The following is a 23,266-nucleotide window of genomic DNA, read 5'->3' as shown; positions in this document are numbered from 1 at the left end:
TGGGTCACTGCTTTAACATAATTTTCTGGAAATGACTTCTGCAGTAAAGCCCTATATCTTTCTCTAGCGTTGCATGCCAAGCCCACCATCTGCTGTGTGACTGCTGCCCCCATGAGAGTGCTTGTGCCAGCCACTGCTCCGGGTCACAGATGTGTGAATGTACATTTTAGGCTGTCGTGCATCATGATGAATATGGACTGCCCCTCGGAGATGATAGTAAAGTGAGAACTCCAACAAGCACCCTGCAATATGGCATAAAACACATTTGTTTGCATATAAGCCTTCACTTGACAGCATATGATTTTCTATTTTTGAGTAGGGCAGAGGGCGGCATATGTCAGGGCTGCGCACTACAGTGGCTTCTACCTCCTCAAGGAGCGAATCCTCCAGCTCCTGCAGACGCTGCTCCTTCTCCTGCAGCAAAATGTGCCCCTTTTCCATTGTGGTGCGGATGTCTTTCAGGTTGCGAGATTCCTGCAGGAAAACAGGCGATGTATTAAGATTTCTAGCTTCTGTGCAAACATACTACGACATGAATAATGAACACAATGTTTTCCACAATGATGGAGGAGCCCCTTTTTTAATACAGTGACACAGACATGGTGCTCTCCATACAATGAACACGCTGCACATCAAGATGAGGAGTATGGACACACTGGCAATGAACAGGTTGCTCTGTACAACGATGCCGAGTAGTCGTATTATAGTTGGTTAAATGCTGTCCCACATCATACAGAGCATTTATACCTTATAGGGAACCTGTCATATTGAACACGGTGACTGATCTGCAGGCAGCATGTTATAGAGCAGGAGTAACTGAGAAGATTGATATAGAGTTTTATGAGGATAAAAAGGAGTATAACTGGTCATCTATTGAGATCAATGATTAGGAGTCCAGTGGGCGGGCTTACTCATGCAATCACTGAGCTTGACCACCCACTGGACTCCTAAATAAAATGAAAACAATATATCAATCTTCTCGGCATCTCCTGCTCTGTACTATACTGCCTGCTGGTCAGACACCATGTTGAATGTGGCAGGTTGCCTTTAAGCATGAACTGACTGAACAGTAATGATCATGCTGCTGTGAACCAAGGCGTAGTATATTGCAGAGAATAACATGCTGATCTGGAGGCTTACCTTCTCCTCTCCCGTTCCTTTAGCTGGCCTCCTCCCTGTGTGACAGATGCCTGCTTCTTCTCGTGGTGCCTGAAAACTGCCAGCACTCTTATGGGAAGAGGGAGAGGAGACTGGGCCCTCAAGGCCTTCCATAAAATAACAGTATGATTCCTAAGCTGCCAAATCCTGCTGAATGTAAAGGACTTCTAATCCTGATAACCGTAATCTGAAGATATTAACCATGGAGGTAATATTAAGTGTTTATGGCCTGATATGGTGGGTGAATACAGAAAACAAGTGTGGTACAGGGTTTGCTGGAACAACCATATGTGTAGCTTTGCCTGATACTGCAGCTCAGCCCCATTCTTATCAGATATGGCTCTGAAGTTTCTTTCTTTACTTGGCACACTTTTTAGAGAAACCTGTCAAAATAATCAATGTTTCTGACCTCTAGGCAGCATGTTATAGAACAGGAGGAGCGGAGCAGATTGATATATAGTTTTATTCATTCATATCTCTTCTCATTCTGTGCTTAGGAGTCTAGTGGGCGGTCCTACACTGTGACAGCCCTACCTGTAGGAGTGTGCATACAGAGGTAGCTGTCAATCACTAAATAAGACTGCCCACTACTCACCCATAGAAGTTCGGAGTTATAAATGAATATTCTGCCTCAAAACTATATATCCATTGGCTCACCTTGATCTATAAGAGGCTGCCTGCAGAGAAGACTGCAAATACAACGTGACCGATTAGGTTCACATCTGCGCCCCGGTCTCTGCTTTCAGGTTTCCGTCTTCTGCTGACAGGAGACGAAAACCCAGCAGTCAGTGTCCGCCCGTTAGCGTTTTGTGCTCTCCGTGGCGAAACAGTTTTTTTTAACCGGACACAAAGTCCTGCACGTCCGACTTTGTGTCCAGTTAAAAAAAAAAAAAAAAAAAAAAAAAAACTGTTTTGCAGCAGAGACCAGAAGACGCTCACGGGCGGACACTTTGCAAACCCATTCAAGTGAATGGGTTTGAAAAGTGACTGCAGGTTTCCGTCTCCTGTCCAGTTTCTCGGGCAGAAAACGGAAACCTGAAAGCGGAGACCGGGCGCAGGAGTGAACGCGCCCTAAACTTGTTGAGGAAGTCATGATAATCTTGTCCTTAAACAATACAGTCCTTTCTATACCGTACTTATTACCATAACATAGCACCTAGTGCAAGTGTAAAATTTAGGATCTGCCGGGACCAACCAATCATGTTGCTGCTTTTATTTTGTGAGAAATCCTAAAAAACCTAAGACCTGGAAACTGCTTGGCTCACATGGGCAATCGCTCCACTTTTTTAGAGCGTTAATTTTAATGAAAAGACCTGCATGTAAATGTACATAACCTTACATAAGACTGGGGAGACATCATGAGAACTCACTGTAATGAACAGATGACCTGCTCATAGTCAGACGATGGACACGTTATACCAGTGATGCCGATTCCCACTAGATGCCGTGTATGAGAGTGTTAGGGTCTGTTCACATTTGGGGGGGGTTTAGTTTCTGTCTGTGGTATATATCAGATTTCCCTCATGCATAACTCCAATGGAAGCTTCTAAAATGTGTCACTATATCACTACAATACATTGGTATACCAAAGCCATTAAAAACAAGCATGGTACACAATTTTGTAGTGTTCCTCTCTGCGGTAGAAAGTGTAGCAGACGACCCTTGCCTACACATAAATAAGAAAAGGCTATGCTTACATAAATTGACCCAGACAATGCCAAAAAGCTACTTCTTTTGGCAAATCCTAGACACAAGGGGGTGCCTGGATATGTTCAGTATGTGCGCACATCTGTTACATGTAAAGTGAACGCAATATGTGAGCAGACCCTGAAAAGTCTCTTTATACTGCATAGTACAATATACTAAATGGTTGACTATTTCTAGGTTACCTCCTCTAGGTTCTTCCTTATGCCCTCTAGTTTTTGGGACTCCTGTGGATCCGGAGACTCCTGCATGTTGTGACGCCACTGTTGTTTGGCTGCTTTGAGCAAAGTCTGTCGTCGGCACATGGAGCGGGTCTGCAGACGTAGAAAATCCTTGGCCTTTTGGATTGAAGCTCCTTGTGATGATATGTAAGATCGCACGCTACAAGAGAGATATGAGGCAGAGGTCAAAAGAGAGGCGTTAGATTAATGCTTATCCTAAATAATCTATTACAAAAACAAGGGTCTCATGTCCCCTGTCTGGAGAGTCAGTCAAGCATGCATGCTGCTGTTCCATTCAGATCTATGAGACTAAGATAGCCAAGAACAGCCATGGTGAATGGATCCGCAATGGACATGTGCAACCTCCGCTCCATTCTAACTGGGGCCGTTGGACCCTTGAAGTTTCTTGCAGTTCTTGGTCTTGAACAGTAGGAATTAATATCATATATGGAGCGAACTTACTCATCAACGTTGGAGTCCAATCCAGGGATACGTATAGGGGTTGAAGATGCTTTTGGAAGCTCTGTGCGGTACTGTGATAAAGGGGAGAAAGAAACCTATGTCAGTCAAATGCCATCAGTAATGAAAGGGGTTGTCCAGACCCTGTCTTCCTTCCACTCTGACACTGGCTACGGAGGAACACTACTGTACAACAGGTGGGAAATTTGCAGAGGTTACCATCTGATGCCCAGCAACTTACATACAAGCTTGACATCTGGACTGAAATACCCTTGTAACAGTGACTAGTAATATACTCACAGGAGAGGCCATGGACTGGATGAGGCTGTTTGTCTTTGTCAGATCTTCTACACGGAGCTCTTTTTCCACCGGACTGACTTTCCCCTCCATCTTTAACTCCTTCAGGTCCTCCTGTTTCTTGCTCACTTCTTCCTCCAGGTCACTGTAGACAGTACATGGGTTAGCATTGGTCTTATAGAACAAAACTTGGTAACTTTATATGTAGCAGACTAAAAAGGTCTTACTTTGCCAATTTTTGAAGACGGGTGTATCGGCCCTGGAGGAGCTCTATCTGGGCCTCCAGCTCTGCCTTATGATCTTGTAGTTCCTCGAGTTCCTTGTGTTTCCGCTGTATTAATTCATTGACTTGCCTTTGCTCCTTCACTGCAGCTTCTTGACTCTTGACACTCTATGGGGTATTGAGAGCAATATGTAAATGTCTTGAAATAATGAGACCAAAAAGGAGGGCAAAGCTTTCATTTCCTATTGTTATTTATAATGGACACGTCTATTGGTGAGTGTTAAAAGATTATCCTAAAAAAGACTAAATTGGTCATTGTTTAGAATATAAAACCAATTTTTCTATACCCCATTAGGGTATTCTGTGTTAATAGACTGTTAACTCATCTCTCAGTCCAGTGGTAACAAAGAGTGTCTCTCTGACTAGAGGATCGGTTCTGTCCTGCATTACATGGGTAACCCACTCATTTGTATGGGGGTTGTGTAATGCTTTATCCCTCCTCAGGGGGCACTGCAGGGAAATAGTCCCTCATTTCTGATCACTGGGATTTCTGGCAAGGAAGAGGTGCACAGACTTTTCTAGGGACCCTTCTAAAAAAGGGATTTTTGTGTACTTACCTGTAAAATCCTTTTCTCGTTTCACTGGGGGGAAACAGTAACCATGGGTATAGACCTGGTCATTAGGAGGCGGACACTAGGATACAAAAAAGTGGTTGGCTCCGCCTACGCAGGCTATACTCTCTCACTGGCAGAATGCTCAGGCAGTTTTGTACCATAGCAGTAGGAGAGAGTCCCCAAATGAACAATATATATGGAACCAAAAACCTCCAAAAAACCTAAACTCGTGAAGGGAAAAGAAAACCCCAACCCTGTGCCAAAACTTAATATGGGGGGGGGAGGACCTGTGTCCCCCAGTGAAACAACGAGGAAAGGATTTTTACAGGAGAGTACACAAAAATCCCTTTTTCTCGCAATATTTCACTGGGGGACACAGTAACCAAGGAACGTCCAATAGCAGCCCCAGAGGGAGGGAAAACTCAGGCAACCTTGCGAACAATCAGCGCACTGCTGCCTGAAGAACCTTTCGACCCAAACAGGCATCGGCAGAAGACACAGAATGAAACTGATAAAACTTAGTGAAAGTGTGAACTGAAGACCAGGTGGCAGCCTTGCAGACCTGGGGAACGGAAGCCTGATGCCGAACAGCCCAGGAGGCACCAACAGCCCTAGTCGAATGAGCCGTCACCCGGAAGGGAGGATCCCTACCCGGATCCTTCTGGAAGAACAAAAAAGAGAATCACAGCGCCGAAATGGCTCAGTGAGAGCCAGGTAGACTCTGACTGCCCGGACCACATCCAGGCAGTGGAGACAGTGCTCCCGAGGATGCTTTGGTGCCAGACAAAAAGATGTCAGGACAATGTCCTCATTGAGATGGAAAGAGGACACCACTTTGGGAAGGAAGGATGGAGGGAGACGAAGCACAACCTTGTCCTTATGTATAACCAGGAAAGGGGGGCTGGCGTGACAAAGCCGCCAGCTCAGAAACCCTACGAATAGAAGTGATAGCGACCAAAAACGCCACTTTCCAAGAAAGCAGGCGAAGAGAGATGTCCCTTAGCGGATCAAAAGGAGGAGTCTGTAGAACTTCTAAGACGAGATTGAGATCCCAAGGATCAATAGGTACAGAGGAACACAATGCGCTACCCCCTGAAGAAAAGTCTTTACCTGAGGTAAGAAGGCAATAGCCTTCTGGAAAAGAATGGAAAGCGCCGAGACCTGACCCCTCAGGGTAGACAGACCAAGACCCTGGTCCAGCCCAGACTGCAAAAATGCTAGTACCCTAGGCAAAGAAAAAAAAGAGAATGACACTCTTCCGCTTCACATCAACGGATGTAGGCCTTCCAGGTGCGGTAATATATCTTTTCTGATTGAGGCTTCCTGGCCCTAATCATAGTCCGAATAACAGGCTCAGAAAAACCCCGGCGCTTCAACACCTCGGTTTCAACAGCCACGCTGTTAAACGCAGCCGATGTAAAGAAGGATGGAATAGCGGCCCCTGAGAGAGCAGATCTTTTGTAGAGGCAGAGGCCAGGGAGCGTTTGCTACCAGAGCCATGAGATCTGCGTACCACGCTCGACGAGGCCAGACTGGAGCCACCAGGATCACAGGAACCCCCTCGACCTTGAGTTTCTTGAGAACCTGAGGGAGGAGAGGAAGAGGGGAAAGGATGACCTCCAGACAGCCCCACCTGAAGCTCAAGTGGAGAAACACCCCCTGATGGAAGGACCATTTGCCCAGATCGAGACACTCCCCCCGCCTGAGAAAGTCTATGGCTCAATTGTCTACCCCTGGACTGTGGACCGCTGAGAGGGCGGGGACATGAACCTCTGTCCATCTTAGAGAGTGGGAGGCTCCCAGAAAAGCTGCCCTGCTCCTAGTCCCGCCCTGATGGTTGAGATAAGCCACAGCCGTGGAATTGTCCGACTGGATGCGGACTGGCCTGTCCCAGAGAAGAGGGGTCCAATGACACAGAGCCCAAAAGATGGCTCTCAACTCCAGCAAATTGATCTGAAGCGAGGCTTCCTCCTGAGGCGGAAATAGGATTTGGCGGTCCAGGCTGAACTGGCACCGGTCCCAACGTGCCAGGATTGCCAACTGAAAGGGCCTTGAATGGAAATGGGCATAAGGGACGGCCTTGAAGGAGGAGACCATCAGGCCCAGAACACGCATGCAGAACCACATGGCACATGGTGACCTCCTCTGCAGGTGTGAAACATTGGACCGAAGATTCCAAATTTTTGATTCCATCTACTGAGGTGACACCAGACCAGAAAGGAACATTTACCGCCAGCCTTTTAATACTTACCCGTCCAGCGTCTTCAGGCGCCACAGACTCACCCCCTCGGTGGGGTCACCGTAACTCCAACCGCTGATGCAGCAACAGGGGACTGGGTGACTGCGCGCCGCTCTGAAACAGAGCGCTTGAGCCTGCAGGGGAAATGACTAGTGTAGCATGTACACTGACAAACCCCTGCCCTTGAAAAGGAAAATAAAAATAAAAACGATGTAAGACAGAAAGACCTGAGATAGGTCGTGACTGCCTCCTACGACACTAGGAAAAAAAAACTGCCTGAGCATTCTACCAGTAAGAGGGTATAGACTGTGTAGGCGGAGCCAACCACTTTTTTGTTTCCTAGTGTCCGCCTCCTAATGACCAGGTCTATACCCATGGTTACTGTGTCCCCCAGTGAAATGCTGCAAAAACATAAGTATTATTTATATCAATAAGGAGCTGATTGTTGGCAGCCATGTGTACGAAGACCATTACTACAGGGTTTTTTTTGCCATGTTATGCACAGTATAAGCAGGATCAGTAATCTAAGCAATATGATAAGGCATCTGGAGAGTAAAGATCCAAGGCATAATTGAGTCAGTGAAAATATTTTGCAACATAGTGACTGCAAGCTTGGTGCAACCTAAGGCCATGGTGACACGGACAGCGAGGACTGTCCTACAATCCATCATGCATGTAAAGCCCAATGTAGAATGAACCTAAACTCAACTGAGGATGTTACACTCGTATTTCATACATCCATAACCTCATATATTTGTTCGGCATGTAAATTCACCTCTGATTTTTTCTGTAACTCATTCTCTTGAAATTCTAGTGCTTCTTTTTTCTGTGCCAAAGCTTCTTCCTAAAAGAAACGATATCACACCTATCACCTAACAATCATAACTGACAGGCACTGATATTTTTAGCATGTAAGGTATACTAAGAATCACTAGTCATTATATGGTGGCTCAGTGGTTAGTACTGAAGTCCTAGATTCGTGTCCAGCCAAGGACAACACCTGCAAGGAGTTTGTATTGTAGAAGAAAACCCGGGTAAACGGGAGAATATACAAAGGCATACTGATAAGGAATTTAGATTGTCCTGCTTATGACAATATCTGTAAAGTGCTGCAGAAAATGTTGGCGCTATATATAAAAAAAAAAGAAAGAAAGAAAGAAAGAAAGAAAGAAAGATTGGCTCTTGCACCTTAGGTTGTAATCCTCAAGTTTCACAGCTGCCGCTAACTAAGTAGAAGGTTACCTGGCCGTCCAATTGGCTTGTCTTCAGTAATAGCTGTTTTCTTCTGATCTCCAGGTTTTGCTCTAAATCTTGGAGCTTGTTCTCCTACAAAAAGAGATGACACATTAAACAATAGATATTATATAACAAAAGACACTACATCACATGCTCATAAGGTATAAGTAATGACTAGGGTTGAGCGATCGGGAAAGATCGGATCCCGACCAGCGATCGAGCAAATTTCACGATCGGGATCGCCTGGAAAATGATCGAAAATTGGATTTTAAAAACGATCCTGAAATCTCAAGATCGGGTCAACCCCAGTAATGATATAACAGTAGTGAAGTGGCACATGATTTGGCATTACCTGATCCTGGTAACTGCGCTGCCTTTCTTCTAGACGCCTATCCTGTTCCTGCCGTTGGATTTCCAGCTCCTGTTCATGGACACGCATCATCCTCCCCAATTCATCTTTTAATTTTTCCAGCATCTGCGACCTCTGGGTCTGCTCCTAAAAGTAGACAGTAGGGTCAGTTCACACAGCGGAAAGTGAAGAGGAAATTCCTGTCGCGCAAATAGCTGTGACGGGATGCCGATGCAATGCATGCAAGCCGTGGACGCTGTGGCTGGCACAGCCGTGCAACCCGTCTGAGGATAGGTCATGTTGCTTTATTTTCTCCATGAGCTGAAAAAAAACTGCTAGAGACTCCCATTGAGATGAACGGGAGGTGTTTTTTCAGGCACATTTCATGTCAAAATCCAATTGCAAAAAACTCGGTGTGAACTGACCCTAAGAGTTAACCCAGCTATATGTAAGCAGAGCCCCATCAGCACAGGGTTCGTATGTTCTCTCCTTATATTGTATTTCTGCTTCCACCTTCTATAGCCTTGTTTCAGAAAACATTGGCTTTACTGTACATCTATGTACAAGACATAAAGAAATGACGCTAGTCATATACATTAGGTGAGCGTCGGACAAACCCACTGATTTTAACTGAACCGAAAGCCCACCTAATGTATATGGAGGTTTCCCAACTCCCCTCAGATGTCAAGAGAAAGAATACACCTGACCCTATGTTGTCAAAGGTCCATCCACTAATGGTGCCTGGCAGTGGCTTATTCTCCTCTCCCTGCTGATAACACATGCATGCTCAGTCAAGTGGAGTATGCATATGTATGGGATGAAAGGGGAGGAAGAAATAGCTATATAAACTGCTATATGTGCACTGCTGGGTACAATGCAACCCCATTTATTAACATTACAGACTATACAGTAGATCAACAATGCAATCTTATGTTCCATGACTACACAACACTGTCTTAGTCTAACAGAGAGGCATAAACACTGACACAACTTACTTCATCCTCCAGCTGATTCCGCATCTTCTCCAGGGCTTCTTCATGCTCCTCTCTCATACGCTCTAATTTTCTTTCATGGTCCTGCTGCAGAACCTCACGTTTCTCTTGTAGGAGGTCCATCATCTAAATAAGAATAGGAAATGGAGTCATTGGAAACACTTATACATGGTAGATGACAAAAGTCAGATACAAGATACATAGATAGATAGACAGATTGGTAGGTTGATCAATCGATCAATAGACGTATAGATAATACCTGTTTTTCAAAGTCCAATACTTGGGTCAATTTCTTGTTAGCGAGGTGAAATTCACTTGGTGTTGCAGAATCCTCCTTTTCCTGTATTTTCTGCAGGTCAGAAACTTCCTGAGGAACATAAAAGGTTTGTTAGTTACAAAATCTACGAGATTATATCTAACACCATACAAGTAAGCATGTCACACACTTGCCTGGACAGCCGATAATGTGGATGAGCCATAAACACTGATCCCTATATACAAGGACTGTCCATAGCTGTATGGAACATATACTTCCCATTTAATATCATAGATCTCTATTGAAGTAAGAACATCTATTCCCCATTAGAGAGGTACTCTTTACCCCCCATCCACATGATAGTAGGTAACCTGCTGCCCAATGGGAGGTCAACCGATGAGACCTTCATGAGAACAGGGGGTGCACTGTAACCCAAGGACTGTACTCGGTTATCTCCCAAAGTCTCACAAAGAATGAATGAAGCAGCAGTGGGTATGCTTACCCTGCTACTCCATTCAGAGGGGGGAATAAGACCCCTCTTCTCCTCCTCGCTGGGGGTTCCAGCAGCTGAAACCTCACCAATGAGCACGCTAATCCATCTCCTGCCTATAAGGGGTAAGTTGTTCTAGATGGAATATCACTTTAAGTAACAAAGCAGTTTAGCTGAAGCAATGTATTTAGGAAAAGTCTTAAATCCACATAAACTAGCAGTATAGATAGGATCCTTGAGATGGGACAACCCCTTTAATGATTGGGAGAGGCGCTAATAAGGCACTTTTCCCACTCCGTGTGAGAGCGGTTCATCTGCTCAGCTCTCTCCTCCCTGTCATATACTGATCAGAGCAGGGCAGGAGAGAGGAAGCCATCCTCTCTATAGGGTCGCTGGCAGACTGTGGCCCTAATGCCAACCACAACTGCCAGCTGTCCAGACTCCTGGCCCCATAATAATCAGAGTGGCCGGGAGAAACCCTCATCTGTCCCCCTATGTTTGATACATTAGACTAGTGGCAGTAGGAATCGATAATCCTCCCAGCATCCCATTCCCTGCTGTCGCTATTGTAAAGCATTAGTACACTAGACCTTACACTTGACCTCAGTGCTCACCACACACTATAAAGCCCCTTTATCTTCCCTAACCTAACAGAGACATTGACTCCTCCACTCTATTAACCACCAGGGAAGGTTAAATGAATATAAAATATTTTTCGGAATTTTTCTAGGTTAAACCCGGGGTTAGTCTTATTGTCTGAAAAGTACTGTATTTGCATTATGCTACATAACCCACTAGTGAGGCCCACAAAATACAGAATACCAATTGTACAAAGTGCCTGCTGCTCAGACCTTGTGATGTTTCTCAAGAGCTTCTGTTTTCAGCCGATTCAGATCCTCCAAATGCTTTTTCTCCAAAGACTCAAGAATCTGAATAAAACAAGAAGAAAAGGGTCAGTCAAGTCCAGGTACATTTTACCATGATTCTGAATAAAGGGGTCCGAATTGCTTGGGCAGAGCCTACAAGTTTGACCGCCTGCGCTGGAAGAAGACGCATGAAGAGGACGTTCCTGAAGAAGATGGAGGTGGCGCTGCAGAGTTCTCTTGCAGCATTGGGGATGCCCCCAGTGCTGTTTGAGCGCTGAGGCCCGCACCAAGAGAACTAATTTGCGTACCGACGAAAAACGGGATTTCTACGGAACGGCGCCGCGGAGAAGACATTTAAAGGTAGTTTTCCTACCTTTAGTTTTCCTACCTATAGCCTTTCTTAAGGCTACTCCTACGTGTCAACCAGAAAAAAAAGTGTTTTAATGGTAGACTCCCTTTAACAGAGGGTGTGGCCTAGCTATGCACGCATGAACACATCTTCTACAGCAGCTCCCGGACCCCAGGCAGCCTTACACCTACCTACAGTGGTCTGATCCCTCTCCTGGCCTCCCTAGCAGCGATGGTCCGTTGTCCTAGCCGCAAGGGCACCTCCACTCTGCGTCTGGACTCACAGTTGGCATGGTATCTCCTGTCTTCGGTCCCTGCCTCTGCTCCTGCCAGCAGGACCAAGATTGCGCCGGCACAGAGTGAGGGGAATCACTCCTCTCACCAGCTGCGGCATATCTGCTTTCCCTGCACCCGCTGAGGCTCCTGCTATGCCTGCTCCGTTGCCAAAGGAGGGAGAACCGGCGTCCCAGCTTCAGGTACTGATCCCCCTCCTTGTTGGTGTCCAAAAAGGCGGCTACCACGTGTTGGCGCCGCTCCAGACCTCCTGCCTGCACACTCCTCAGCCATCCACAGTGCCCCAGCCTCTCTCTGCCCTTGTAGACTTCCCCTGGATCCCTGTAGAAGGCCCCTGGACTCTCTTCCTTGCCTAATAGGCTGTGCCCTCCTGGCCTTGGGACTACCTCGTCCCTTCTGCCCTTGTTGCAGGACTCTATGTATTCCATGGGGACTCCCACTGCTTTGCCTGGCAGGGCCTCACAAGTTGTTGGACTCTACTCTATGGGTCCCCTCTCCTCAGTTATGAGGGGTCCTCCTCCGCAAGCCCTGAGCCCGACTCTACATGCTGGTCATTCCCATCCTCTTCTTCGGCCTGGTGCTCCTGACTCAATATCCATCTCAGCCAATCTGGATCAGGACTTTACTTCTACTCCTGCGGCCCTCCGTTCTCCATTCTCCTCTGACTTGTCTGATTCTTCACGCCATGCTGCTGCATCGTTGTCTCATCATTCCAAACGTCCTAAATTGTCGGACATATGGGATCTTCTTTGTACTACCAAGTCAGACTTGGAGTCCTTTGTCTGCAGAGTTGAGGAAAAGCAGGAGAGGCTCATGTCAGAGTTTAAGTCAGAGCTCCAGTCCCTTTCGGCTCAAGTTGCCACCCAGCAATTGCAGACATCGTCAATTGATCAACACCTTACGGCGGTGGAGCAGTCCCTGTCCACTCAACATTCCCTAAACCGTCACATCCTACTTCAGGTAGATGACCAGGAGAACAGGGGCCGGCAAAACAATATCAAGCTGTGTGGTATCCCTGAATCCGTCCCCCCGGTGGAACTCCGGTCTGTTGTCTCCTTCATCCTCAACACGGTTCTCTCCCGCCCTAAGGACACGGAGATTAACCTTGACGGAGTCCACCGTGTAGTGGGGCCCCGCCATGCGGCTGCTACTATTCCACAAAACGTCCTCTGCCGGGTCCACTTTTTCCAGAAAAAGGAGGACATTCTTCAGGCGGCTCGGAAGTGTGGTCCTACATCCTTCCTGGACAGTCCAGTGCAACTGCTTCCCGATGTCTCTCATCTCACACTGGCCACGCGTAGACTTTTGAAACTGGTTCTGCAAGCTGTACTGGACTCTGGTGCTACCTATTGTTGGGGTCACCCCTTCCATCTTCAAATACGCTGTAATGGTGCTCTGTTCACCTTGCATTCTCCGGATCAAGTGTCTTCCCTGGCACGGTTCCTGGATCTTCCTGACCTCCCTGACTCGCCAGTCGCTCCGTGCTGAGGAGTCTGCTCCGCCACCTCCTTGAGGGAGATACCCTTCTAGTACAGCTCCTTTGCAGAGACTTTGCTTCACTGTTGGACTCTATTATGCCCTGTTCCTGTGCCTTCTTTTGCCTTTTACTGGGGAATGGGTAGCACTCTATTATGGTTCTACTTACCCCTGTTAGTCAGGTTTGCCCGCCCCCACCTAGTTAGGATTGGCGGCTCTCTGGGTGCATACTGCGGTGTGCATTCGAGACCTGCATGAGTGGGCTTTCTCCCACTGTTTTTTATTGTTGTTCGCTCAGGATTAGCTTAGAGCGGATTTGCTTGTCTTCTATGTCCGTTCTATCTCTCTTTACCTCTGCTTGTTTAGTATTTGTCTCTCTTGGTTTTCCAGTTCTCTCCCCCCCTTTTTTTTTTTTATCTTTCTCTTCCAGGACCCCAGCTCCCAGCCATGGACTCCACTGCTTTTGTCTCCAGTATGTCCGATCTGCCCTGCTCCGATTGTCTCCATCCTTGTGGCCTTTGTACTTGAGATACTTCTTTGTGAGGGGGCGGCCCTTCCTTTTCCATTTCCTAGGTTCCCCGTTACGTCCCATAGCTGCTAATTTTTGATCCGACTCTAGGGAGCTTCCCAGAATTTGATTGCTTACTTGAGAGGTTTACGAGGCTTGCCCTGGGAGGGTGCCCGTAGGGTGGTTAGTCAGGTGTTTTTCAAATCTCTCCTCTATACTCACTGACTCTCTTCCTGCTTCACCTTTCAGTCCTCCCTCTCTGCACCTATAGTAAGTCTTCCTTTCATCCTGTGCTCCGTGAAGCCAGGACTTTCGTCCCTGGGCGCTCTGATAGTCTCCTTATCCTCCCCTCCTTCCGCCAACGGCTTCATAACGTAGAGGAGTTCGGAGTCTTGGAGGACCTCATGAGGGCGTGTAGGAGGCCTACATGGACGCTCGGATTCCGTGGATTCTCTTCTGGAGTTCCCGAATGTGCAGGGATCTGGCTAGCTGATGTTTCCTTGCGGTTGGCTGGTTTATGGCTGCAGCTTGGGGTTGCCCCCCATCCTCCCCTCCCGTTTTTGACTTTGGCCTTACGTTGTATTGCATTGCATTGTCTCGTCCGTTTGGACGAATCTATATTTGTGATTTTGTTACGTGGGTCCAGTTGCTCCAGCCCTGCTTGTTTCCTTTTTGTTCTGTTTTGCTTACTTGTAAATTGTTTATAAATAAAGAATTTATAAAAAAAAAAAAAAAAAATCCCTTTAACATACTGGCCCCCGCCAGTCACCACTAGAGGGGGCTTAAACACTTACTATGGTATATATTAGTTATATGGTGAACTCACTAGTAAAACATGATGTAGTAAGCTCCCCCTAGTGGTGGCTCCAGGCAGACACAATTTCATCTTGTGACTCTGAGCAGGGAATCTGGAGCTTTGTATCAGACAAATTACTATAAAGATATATTAGGAAATGAGTCAGCAGGGGATTGATAGACGTGATAAGAAGTGGAGATTCACCTTCATTTACTCGGCTTCTGCTTACAGACTTTGAAGCTTTGAGTTTTAGAAACTCAAAGACAAGAAAATGGAAATATACAAAACAGAATTTTGCTATATTTTTCTACATTAAATAGGAAAAATTTCTTCTGGTTTAGATTGTCTATGTGACATACCCGATTCCTCCAGCACTGGTATTATGTATATTTTCCTTGTTGCCTATTTTCCAGGTATATACAAAAGCCTTTCATTAAGCTGGTGAATAGACATCCAATACTCAGGATACGCACCTGATGCCTCATACTGGGAATATCCTCTGTGGATATTCACTGATCGGAACACCACAGCTTGGCTTGCCCGAAAGGAACGAGAGAACATCTGCTCTCTATCCATAGGCCTTGTTAGATTGTGGGAACGGAGAAGAATAGTGCCAGATTTAGGGAATATTAGGTGAACTCCACATTGTGGTAGGAGGTATAAGTATCTCTAGTACATTAAGTAATAACGTACCAGCAACTATGTCACATTATTCCAGGTTCCCTGGTTTATCTCAGGGGATATAATGTATCACGTGATACTTTTTATCCCTATATTACTATTTGATAGACATATATATATTTTTAATTGTGTACCAATTTAGCTGACATCAGGTGTGTGTATATAGTGGACAACAAGCCACGTGGACCCTGAGAATGGTGAATACCAACAAAAGAGTAGGTGGAGATGGTCGAGGACGGTGGCAGAAATTGTTATTTAAAGGCATGTCAGAGTTGAACACAAGTAAACCTCCCTCTGTGGCATGTAAAAGGCTCCTTTATTTCCAGCAGTGACAAAACCGGCCCATCACACCGAACAGGTTGCCACACAGTGAGAACTTCCTGCTCCAGACCCCGATTATCCCATAGTGACATCTTCGCCACTACACCCGAGAACCGAGCAACTGGCTTGGCCTATGACCAAACCTGTCTAGCCATTTTGTGGAGAGAAAATAGGCAATGTGGGTGGAAGTCATAGGGCTCAAGGACAGGCCAAAGGGATCACAGCTGGAGAAAATAAGATAGATGGTGCTCCACATTCATAAGCTGCAGAGAAGACCCAAAAAGATAGGAATCAAAGCTGCCCAGCGAGACAGTATAGAAAATAACATCGTATCAGCTTCATTTTAAGATCACTGAAGTGTTGCCAGCCTGAGTTTGGTTCCAACACAATCCACTAATGAAAAGAATCCGCCCCTAAAAGTTGCTATAACAGCTGATCTATGCGGGGTCAGGTGTCGGACCCCACAGGTCATGACCTATCTTGTGGATAGTTTATCAGTATGAAAACTCGATATGGAGCTGCAAAACCCCTTTAAGTATGCAAAGTCCTTGCACTGAAACCAGCCACGTTCTTCTAGCACAATATCTGATGGACATTCTGCTATTCATTGATCATATATGTACAATACAGCTAAAAAGCAGAATTCATGGCGGAAACAGATCACTTACCTCCCCTGTCTCCTGTCCATGTTTCTTCCTCAGCCTTTCGAGGGCTGATTCTCTTTCACTCAGCAGCTTTTCTCTCTCTTGTTCTAGTAAATTTTCTGTTTCTTTCTTCATTTTTTCTAAGAGATGATTTTTATCCTGCAGCAGCTTCTCCTCCTGAAACTCCTCCATTTGCTCTAATGCCTGCATACGCTTCTTTCTCAGCTCCTCTTCACGGATCCTGCAAGAAGACGACAAATAGAAAAGTGCGCAGAGACTGCTTTCAGCTTATCTAACAAAAGTTAGAAAAAAAATGATTTTGCCACAATAATGTGGCGAACAGGTGGCAGGCAAAAAATATGTAATGCGTTTGTATCTAAGACATGGAAGTAAAGTTGCAAGATCCACCAGGGCTGAGTCCAATGTGAATGACCCCATGTGATGTGTGTGGATACATCCAGACTTACCTGACAGCATATAGGGTATCCGGGAGAGGATTGGTCATGTTGGGTTTCAACATGTCCTTTGTTTTTGTTCTTAAAGGAGATAAGCCTCACCGGAAGCATCTGGTAAAAGCTTACTCCAACCTTCCCACTGAAAGCACATGAATACTCGCTGGAACCAAGCGTGCATGTGCATTAGCGGGTAGGATGGAACAAGTGCTCAAGAGCGATATAATGTATATAGCCAACGTATAGGCCATGTTCACTTTATACTCTACACATATAGAACGACAAGTAGTGCAAGTAACAGTACTAGATATAGGATCCTGCTATATGATAAATCAACATAAAAAAAATAAAATTTAAAGGGATATCCATATGCTAATACTAATAGTCTACTCTTAGGATAGGCCATCAATATTAGATCAGTGGGGGCTTGGCACTCCAGCGCTAGTGCAAGAGCTGCAGCCTCTTCATTAGTATGTATTGTATTACATAATGGCTGTGCTTGGTATTGCAGCTTTGTCCCTTTCACTTAAACTTAACCTCAATAACAAAATACAACATTCTCCATCAAGCCTGACAATCCCTCCTTACTAGAGATGAGCGAACACTAAAATGTTCGAGGTTCGAAATTCGATTCGAACAGCCGCTCAATGTTCGTGTGTTCGAACGGGTTTCGAACCCCATTATAGTCTATGGGGAACAGATACTCGTTAAGGGGGAAACCCAAATCCGTGTCTGGAGGGTCACCAAGTCCACTATGACACCCCAGGAAATGATGCCAACACCTCTGGAATGACACTGGGACAGCAGGGGAAGCATGTCTGGGGGCATCTAACACACCAAAGACCCTCTATTACCCCAACATCACAGCCTAACAACTACACACTTTACACACTCAATACCACCTCTCTGACAGTAGGAAAACACCTTGAAACATGTGTATTTGGCACTTGCAGTGAGGAGAGCTTGTCACCAGCAGTGAATTTGGCCCTTGTAGTAAGTTGAGGTTGGCACCAACATTTGTTTTGAAAATCAGGGTGGATTGAGCCTCTAACCAGCAGAGTTTGGGCAAATTCATGGTGGAGGGAGCCTCTAAAAACCCCAGTTTGGACCAATTCATGGTGGAGGGAGCCTCTAACCAGCCCAGTTTGGGCAAATTCATGGTGGAGGGAGCCTCTAAAAAACCCAGTTTGGACCAATTCATGGTGGAGGGAGCCTCTAACCAGCCCAGTTTGGGCAAATTCATGGTGGAGGGAGCCTCTAACCAGCCCAGTTTGGACCAATTAATGGTGGAGGGAGCCTCTAACCAGCCCAGTTTGGACCAATTAATGGTGGAGGGAGCCTCTAACCACCCCAGTTTGGACCAATTCATGGTGGAGGGAGCCTCTAACCAGCCCAGTTTGGACCAATTCATGGTGGAGGGAGCCTCTAAAAAACCCAGTATGGACCAATTCATGGTGGAGGGAGCCTCTAAACAGCCCAGTTTGGGCAAATTCATGGTGGAGGGAGCCTCTAAAAAACCCAGTTTGGACCAATTCATGGTGGAGGGAGCCTCTAACCAGCCCAGTTTGGACCAATTAATGGTGGAGGGAGCCTCTAAACAGCCAAGTTTGGACCAATTCATGGTGGAGGGAGCCTCTAAAAAACCCAGTTTGGACCAATTCATGGTGGAGGGAGCCTCTAAACAGCCCAGTTTGGGCAAATTCATGGTGGAGGGAGCCTCTAAAAAACCCAGTTTGGACCAATTCATGGTGGAGGGAGCCTCTAACCAGCCCAGTTTGGACCAATTAATGGTGGAGGGAGCCTCTAAACAGCCAAGTTTGGACCAATTCATGGTGGAGGGAGCCTCTAAAAACCCCAGTTTGGACCAATTCATGGTGGAGGGAGCCTCTAACCAGCCCAGTTTGGACCAATTAATGGTGGAGGGAGCCTCTAACCACCCCAGTTTGGACCAATTCATGGTGGAGGGAGCCTCTAAAAACCCCAGTTTGGACCAATTCATGGTGGAGGGAGCCTCTAACCAGCCCAGTTTGGGCAAATTCATGGTGGAGGGAGCCTCTAAACAGCCCAGTTTGGGCAAATTCATGGTGGAGGGAGCCTCTAACCAGCCCAGTTTGGACCAATTAATGGTGGAGGGAGCCTCTAACCAGCCCAGTTTGGACCAATTAATGGTGGAGGGAGCCTCTAACCACCCCAGTTTGGACCAATTCATGGTGGAGGGAGCCTCTAAAAACCCCAGTTTGGACCAATTCATGGTGGAGGGAGCCTCTAAAAACCCCAGTTTGGACCAATTCATGGTGGAGGGAGCCTCTAACCAGCCCAGTTTGGGCAAATTCATGGTGGAGGGAGCCTCTAAACAGCCCAGTTTGGGCAAATTCATGGTGGAGGGAGCCTCTAACCAGCCCAGTTTGGACCAATTAATGGTGGAGGGAGCCTCTAACCAGCCCAGTTTGGACCAATTAATGGTGGAGGGAGCCTCTAACCACCCCAGTTTGGACCAATTCATGGTGGAGGGAGCCTCTAAAAACCCCAGTTTGGACCAATTCATGGTGGAGGGAGCCTCTAACCAGCCCAGTTTGGGCAAATTCATGGTGGAGGGAGCCTCTAAACAGCCCAGTTTGGGCAAATTCATGGTGGAGGGAGCCTCTAACCAGCCCAGTTTGGACCAATTAATGGTGGAGGGAGCCTCTAACCAGCCCAGTTTGGACCAATTAATGGTGGAGGGAGCCTCTAACCACCCCAGTTTGGACCAATTCATGGTGGAGGGAGCCTCTAAACAGCCAAGTTTGGACCAATTCATGGTGGAGGGAGCCTCTAAAAACCCCAGTTTGGACCAATTCATGGTGGAGGGAGCCTCTAACCAGCCCAGTTTGGGCAAATTCATGGTGGAGGGAGCCTCTAAACAGCCCAGTTTGGGCAAATTCATGGTGGAGGGAGCCTCTAACCAGCCCAGTTTGGACCAATTAATGGTGGAGGGAGCCTCTAACCAGCCCAGTTTGGACCAATTAATGGTGGAGGGAGCCTCTAACCACCCCAGTTTGGACCAATTCATGGTGGAGGGAGCCTCTAAAAACCCCAGTTTGGACCAATTCATGGTGGAGGGAGCCTCTAACCAGCCCAGTTTGGGCAAATTCATGGTGGAGGGAGCCTCTAAACAGCCCAGTTTGGGCAAATTCATGGTGGAGGGAGCCTCTAACCAGCCCAGTTTGGACCAATTAATGGTGGAGGGAGCCTCTAACCAGCCCAGTTTGGACCAATTAATGGTGGAGGGAGCCTCTAACCACCCCAGTTTGGACCAATTCATGGTGGAGGGAGCCTCTAAAAACCCCAGTTTGGACCAATTCATGGTGGAGGGAGCCTCTAACCAGCCCAGTTTGGGCAAATTCATGGTGGAGGGAGCCTCTAAACAGCCCCGTTTGGGCAAATTCATGGTGGAGGGAGCCTCTAACCAGCCCAGTTTGGACCAATTAATGGTGGAGGGAGCCTCTAACCAGCCCAGTTTGGACCAATTAATGGTGGAGGGAGCCTCTAACCACCCCAGTTTGGACCAATTCATGGTGGAGGGAGCCTCTAAACAGCCAAGTTTGGACCAATTCATGGTGGAGGGAGCCTCTAAAAACCCCAGTTTGGACCAATTCATGGTGGAGGGAGCCTCTAACCAGCCCAGTTTGGGCAAATTCATGGTGGAGGGAGCCTCTAAACAGCCCAGTTTGGGCAAATTCATGGTGGAGGGAGCCTCTAACCAGCCCAGTTTGGACCAATTAATGGTGGAGGGAGCCTCTAACCAGCCCAGTTTGGACCAATTAATGGTGGAGGGAGCCTCTAACCACCCCAGTTTGGACCAATTCATGGTGGAGGGAGCCTCTAAAAACCCCAGTTTGGACCAATTCATGGTGGAGGGAGCCTCTAACCAGCCCAGTTTGGGCAAATTCATGGTGGAGGGAGCCTCTAAACAGCCCAGTTTGGGCAAATTCATGGTGGAGGGAGCCTCTAACCAGCCCAGTTTGGACCAATTAATGGTGGAGGGAGCCTCTAACCAGCCCAGTTTGGACCAATTAATGGTGGAGGGAGCCTCTAACCACCCCAGTTTGGACCAATTCATGGTGGAGGGAGCCTCTAAACAGCCAAGTTTGGACCAATTCATGGTGGAGGGAGCCTCTAAAAACCCCAGTTTGGACCAATTCATGGTGGAGGGAGCCTCTAACCAGCCCAGTTTGGGCAAATTCATGGTGGAGGGAGCCTCTAAACAGCCCAGTTTGGGCAAATTCATGGTGGAGGGAGCCTCTAACCAGCCCAGTTTGGACCAATTAATGGTGGAGGGAGCCTCTAACCAGCCCAGTTTGGACCAATTAATGGTGGAGGGAGCCTCTAACCACCCCAGTTTGGACCAATTCATGGTGGAGGGAGCCTCTAAAAACCCCAGTTTGGACCAATTCATGGTGGAGGGAGCCTCTAACCAGCCCAGTTTGGGCAAATTCATGGTGGAGGGAGCCTCTAAACAGCCCAGTTTGGGCAAATTCATGGTGGAGGGAGCCTCTAACCAGCCCAGTTTGGACCAATTAATGGTGGAGGGAGCCTCTAACCAGCCCAGTTTGGACCAATTAATGGTGGAGGGAGCCTCTAACCACCCCAGTTTGGACCAATTCATGGTGGAGGGAGCCTCTAAACAGCCAAGTTTGGACCAATTCATGGTGGAGGGAGCCTCTAAAAACCCCAGTTTGGACCAATTCATGGTGGAGGGAGCCTCTAACCAGCCCAGTTTGGGCAAATTCATGGTGGAGGGAGCCTCTAAACAGCCCAGTTTGGGCAAATTCATGGTGGAGGGAGCCTCTAACCAGCCCAGTTTGGACCAATTAATGGTGGAGGGAGCCTCTAACCAGCCCAGTTTGGACCAATTAATGGTGGAGGGAGCCTCTAACCACCCCAGTTTGGACCAATTCATGGTGGAGGGAGCCTCTAACCAGCCCAGTTTGGACCAATTAATGGTGGAGGGAGCCTCTAACCACCCCAGTTTGGACCAATTCATGGTGGAGGGAGCCTCTAAAAAACCCAGTTTGGACCAATTCATGGTGGAGGGAGCCTCTAAACAGCCCAGTTTGGGCAAATTCATGGTGGAGGGAGCCTCTAAACAGCCCAGTTTGGGCAAATTCATGGTGGAGGGAGCCTCTAACCAGCCCAGTTTGGACCAATTAATGGTGGAGGGAGCCTCTAACCAGCCCAGTTTGGACCAATTCATGGTGGAGGGAGCCTCTAAACAGCCCAGTTTGGGCAAATTCATGGTGGAAGGAGCCTCTAACCAGCAGAGTTGTGGGAAAGCAGGGTGGAGGGAGCCTCTAACCAGCAGAGTTGGTGGAAATCAGGGTGGAGGGAGCCTCTAACCAGCAGAGTTGGGGGAAATCATGTTGGAGGGAGCCTAGTATTAGCAGAATTGTGCAACGCTTATGGTGGATGAGTATGAGGATGCGGAGGAATTGGAGAGGTTGAGTACAGACATGGAGTTTCATGTTGGGGTGCTTTACACAGGTGGGCACAAAAATGAAGGCTCTATCCAGTGGTGGTTCATTTTTATCAAAGTGAGCCGGTCGGCACTCTCAGCTGACAGACGGGTGCGCTTGTCAGTGATGATGCCACCGGCTGCACTGAACACCCTCTCAGATAGGACGCTGGCGGCAGGACAGGACAGCACCTCCAAGGCATATAGGGCAAGTTCAAGCCACAGGTCCAACTTCGACACCCAATACGTGTAGGGCGCAGAGGGGTCGGAGAGGACAGGGCTGTGGTCGGAAAGGTATTCCCGCAACATGCGCCTATACTTCTCACGCCTGGTGACACTAGGACCCTCCGTGGCGGCACTTTGGCGAGGGGGTGCCATCAAGGTGTCCCAGACCTTAGACAGTGTGCCCCTCGTTTGTGTGGACCGGTGAGAACTTGGTTGCCTACTGGAGGAACTGCCCTCCCTGCCGCCACTGTCACATGCTGGAAACATCTCCATCATATTCTGCACCAATTGCCTGTGGCAAGCATTGATGCGATTGGCCCTCCCCTCTACCGGAATAAAAGACGAGATGTTGTTTTTATACCGGGGGTCAAGGATAGCAAAGATCCAGTACTGGTTGTCCTCCATGATTTTGACAATACGCTTGTCGGTTGTAAAGCACCCCAACATGAACTCAGCCATGTCTGCCACAGTGTTAGTTGGCATGACTCCTCTGGCCCCACCGGAAAGTTCAATCTCCATTTCCTCCTCATCCTCCATGTCTACCCATCCGCGCTGCAACAATGGGACGATTCGAAGTTGCCCGGAAGCCTCCTGTATCACCATCACATCATCGGACAACTCTTCTTCCTCCTCCTCCTCCTCCTCCTCCATTAAACGCAGTGAAGCGGACAGATGTGTGGACCTACTCTCCAGCTGTGACGGATCGGATGCTATCCCTAACTCCTCTGTGTGATCTGAGTTATCCCTGATGTCAATCAGGGATTCTCTCAGAACACACAAGAGCGGGATTGTAAGGCTCACCATCGCATCCTCAGAGCTCACCCTCCTTGTGGACTCCTCAAAGACCCGTAGGATGTCACAAAGGTCTCTCATCCATGGCCACTCATGGATGTGAAACTGAGGCAGCTGACTTTGTGGCACCCTAG

General features: G+C 47.5%; 1 protein-coding gene across 5 annotated transcripts in view; it reads right to left on the bottom strand.

The window, feature by feature from the left end:
- The window catches only part of CEP164 (centrosomal protein 164), a 114,337-nt gene that overhangs the window by 4,195 nt on the left and 86,876 nt on the right, over window positions 1-23,266 (bottom strand). For 3 of the 5 annotated variants that reach the window (XM_075279696.1, XM_075279698.1, XM_075279699.1), the window contains 12 exons: window positions 16,197-16,413; window positions 11,090-11,167; window positions 9,752-9,859; window positions 9,487-9,618; window positions 8,504-8,647; window positions 8,158-8,241; window positions 7,691-7,759; window positions 4,067-4,230; window positions 3,843-3,984; window positions 3,546-3,616; window positions 3,048-3,243; window positions 367-474 (listed from right to left, as the gene is read on the bottom strand). In XM_075279696.1, coding sequence (XP_075135797.1) covers window positions 367-474; window positions 3,048-3,243; window positions 3,546-3,616; window positions 3,843-3,984; window positions 4,067-4,230; window positions 7,691-7,759; window positions 8,158-8,241; window positions 8,504-8,647; window positions 9,487-9,618; window positions 9,752-9,859; window positions 11,090-11,167; window positions 16,197-16,413 — 1,513 coding nt within the window. The remainder of the gene's footprint in view (window positions 1-366; window positions 475-3,047; window positions 3,244-3,545; window positions 3,617-3,842; window positions 3,985-4,066; window positions 4,231-7,690; window positions 7,760-8,157; window positions 8,242-8,503; window positions 8,648-9,486; window positions 9,619-9,751; window positions 9,860-11,089; window positions 11,168-16,196; window positions 16,414-23,266) is intronic. The other 2 variants (XM_075279697.1, XM_075279700.1) reach the window with 1 other exon arrangement.

Source organism: Leptodactylus fuscus, chromosome 6 (genome assembly GCF_031893055.1).
Source record: "Leptodactylus fuscus isolate aLepFus1 chromosome 6, aLepFus1.hap2, whole genome shotgun sequence".
In the NCBI taxonomy this organism is placed as follows: Eukaryota; Metazoa; Chordata; class Amphibia; order Anura; family Leptodactylidae; genus Leptodactylus; species Leptodactylus fuscus.
This window is presented reverse-complemented; position numbering and strand designations above follow the sequence as displayed.